This window comes from Uloborus diversus, chromosome 10, assembly GCF_026930045.1.
Source record: "Uloborus diversus isolate 005 chromosome 10, Udiv.v.3.1, whole genome shotgun sequence".
In the NCBI taxonomy this organism is placed as follows: Eukaryota; Metazoa; Arthropoda; class Arachnida; order Araneae; family Uloboridae; genus Uloborus; species Uloborus diversus.
The window spans coordinates 6,480,791-6,483,449 of record NC_072740.1 but is presented as its reverse complement, the minus strand read 5'-3'; the positions used below and the strand labels follow the sequence as shown (position 1 = coordinate 6,483,449).

Genomic DNA, 2,659 nt, shown 5'->3' with positions numbered 1-2,659 from the left:
ATTGCACAAAATAATATCACTTTGTTAATTATTGGGAAATAAACTACACACACACATTTGTAGTTCTTACACACTACTACTAGTCTATGAAAAACTTAAAAAGCTAGTATATTGTTGAACACCATCTACATTACAAGTGTATTTATCCCCTACCAATAATACAGTGATTTATACTTTCCAGTTAGTGCTTAACGGTTAAAATGAGATAGTGATTCCCTTCACTTTCTTCGAAGATTTTATACCTCCACTCCCTCAGTTAATACAACTACAACCCCTCAAAAGAGCTCACCTTACTTAAAAGCCATACTTTGTTATTTTTTTGTAGTAAAAAGTTTACACAAGCGCTTAAAAAAGGTTAATTACTATGTTATATATATATATATATATATATATATATATATAAAAACTGGAAAAAACCGCGATGTAGTGAAGCTGCGAAAGTCGAAGCGCGAAGTAGCGATTGACGACTGTATTGTATACTGTTGATTTCAAATGCATGGTGTCCGAATCAAATTTACTGAATTTTGGGAGATCTCTGTACTTAGCAGAGAGTTTAAAAGCATTTTAAAAAACTGACATAAATATAATAAAAATTGCATACTAATACAAACAAAGGTATTATAAAAAAATCACCACACCTCCACGTGAGCTCCCTTAGTAGCTTCGTGAGCTCTCTTAGCAGCCTTTTCTGTACACTTCCCGCCTCGGAAAAAGTTTTGTGTCACTTTTTTATGCTCTTATCCTGGGGGTGGATTTCGATTATAAACTTAGAAACATTCTTCGCACTGTTATTAAGTATTTGAATTCTGCATTGCATACTAAAGAACAATTTGTGTCTTCTTTTGCGGCGACGCAATTCTTCTCTTTGTACTCTCATAAAACGAGCTGATGTGTGCATCACATGACTTCCTTTTACACCAATTTAATGCTATTTCCCTATTTTTGCAATTTTAATGGGATTCTCTCTCTAACTCTTTAAATATCACTAGCAATGGCCACATTGAAAGCAGATTAAAAAAAAAAAAAAATCGCCAAATTTTTCGCCAAGTTGGCGACAAAACTTGGCAACCAAAAGACTGGCGATATATCGCCAAGTGACCGCCAAATTATAACACCACTTGAGTTTGCATCGAAATTAACAATGATTTCCCCCCAAAAAGGTGCAAAAGACCCCTTTAGAAACACCCGAATGCAACTAAAATAGGAGGTGCACAACTAGACCCCACTACGAGTCTATGTACCAAATTTCAACTTTCTAGGACATACCATTTTTGAGTTATGCGAGATACATACGCACATACGCACATACACACATACGCACATACATACAGACGTCACGAGAAAAGTCGTTGTAATTACCTCGGTGATGGTCAAAATGGATATTTCGCGTGTCTATACATTCTTAGGCACTTTTCCGCATGTGGTCGAATCGAAAAAAAAACTCAACATTCATTTGGGGGTGAGCAAAATGGAAATTAAGGGCGATTTTTGAGTGAAAATTTTTTCGCGAATACAATACTTCCTTTTTTGTAAAAGGAAGTAAAAAGCATAGTTGCTTCAAACGCATGAAAAAAAAAAAAAAAATGCCGACAAACTTTCAAGAATTCAGCTGCCAAATTTGGTCAATACTGTCCTCGTAACGCTTAACCTTTTTACTTCCTTTTACAAAAAAGGAAGTATTGTATTCGCGAAAAAATTTTCACTCAAAAATCGCCCTTAATTTCCATTTTGCTCACCCCCAAATGAATGTTGAGTTTTTTTTTCGATTCGACCACATGCGGAAAAGTGCCTAAGAATGTATAGACACGCGAAATATCCATTTTGACCATCACCGAGGTAATTACAACGACTTTTCTCGTGACGTCTGTATGTATGTGCGTATGTGCGTATGTGCGTATGTATCTCGCATAACTCAAAAATGGTATGTCCTAAAAAGTTGAAATTTGGTACATAGACTCGTAGTGGGGTCTAGTTGTGCACCTCCCCTTTTGGTTGCTTTCGGATGTTCCTAAGGGTGTCTTTTGCACCTTTTTGGGGGGAAATCATTGTTAATTTCGATGTAAACTCAAGTGGCGTTATAATTTGTCGGACACTTGGCGATATATCGCCAGTCTTTTGGTCGCCAAGTTTTGTCGCCAACTTGGCGACAAATTTGGCGGAGTTTTTTTTTTTTTTGGTTTCAATTTGGCCATTGTTGGTGATATTTAGAGAATAAATATTGAATCACATTAAAATAGCGAATAATGGGGAAATGACATTAAATTGGAGTAAAAGGAAGTCATGTGATGCACACATCAGCTCGTTTAAAAAAAATCGACTATTCAAACTCAGTACGTTTGGTTTGAACACCCTGTATAATTTTCTCTTTTTATCTTTCAATAAGAAGAAACGTGAAAATGGGTACGTTTCACCAGTGGCGTACCTAGCATGATTGACACTCAAGGCGGTAACTTGAGGTATCTCCCACCTCTCCCTACAAACGAAAAAAAAGGCGGATATTCTACGTAGACATGAAATTCGTACAATTTTCAGGAACAACTATATTTGTGTTATAACGAGATTTTAAATGGGATAAGGTACAAAAGACAAATAAAAACTGAACGCTTTTTATATAACTTGCTTTAGACCCAAATGTGCAGGCCGTCCAGACTCAGTAGCT

The 2,659-nt window shown here is 36.1% G+C and overlaps 1 protein-coding gene across 1 annotated transcript in view; it reads right to left on the bottom strand.

Moving 5' to 3' along the window:
- The window catches only part of LOC129231636 (activin receptor type-2A-like), a 30,325-nt gene extending 27,896 nt beyond the window's left edge, over positions 1 to 2,429 (bottom strand). The window contains exon 1 of the mRNA XM_054866000.1: positions 2,423 to 2,429. Coding sequence (XP_054721975.1) covers positions 2,423 to 2,429 — 7 coding nt within the window. The remainder of the gene's footprint in view (positions 1 to 2,422) is intronic.
- Between the last annotated feature and the right edge of the window lie 230 nt (positions 2,430 to 2,659).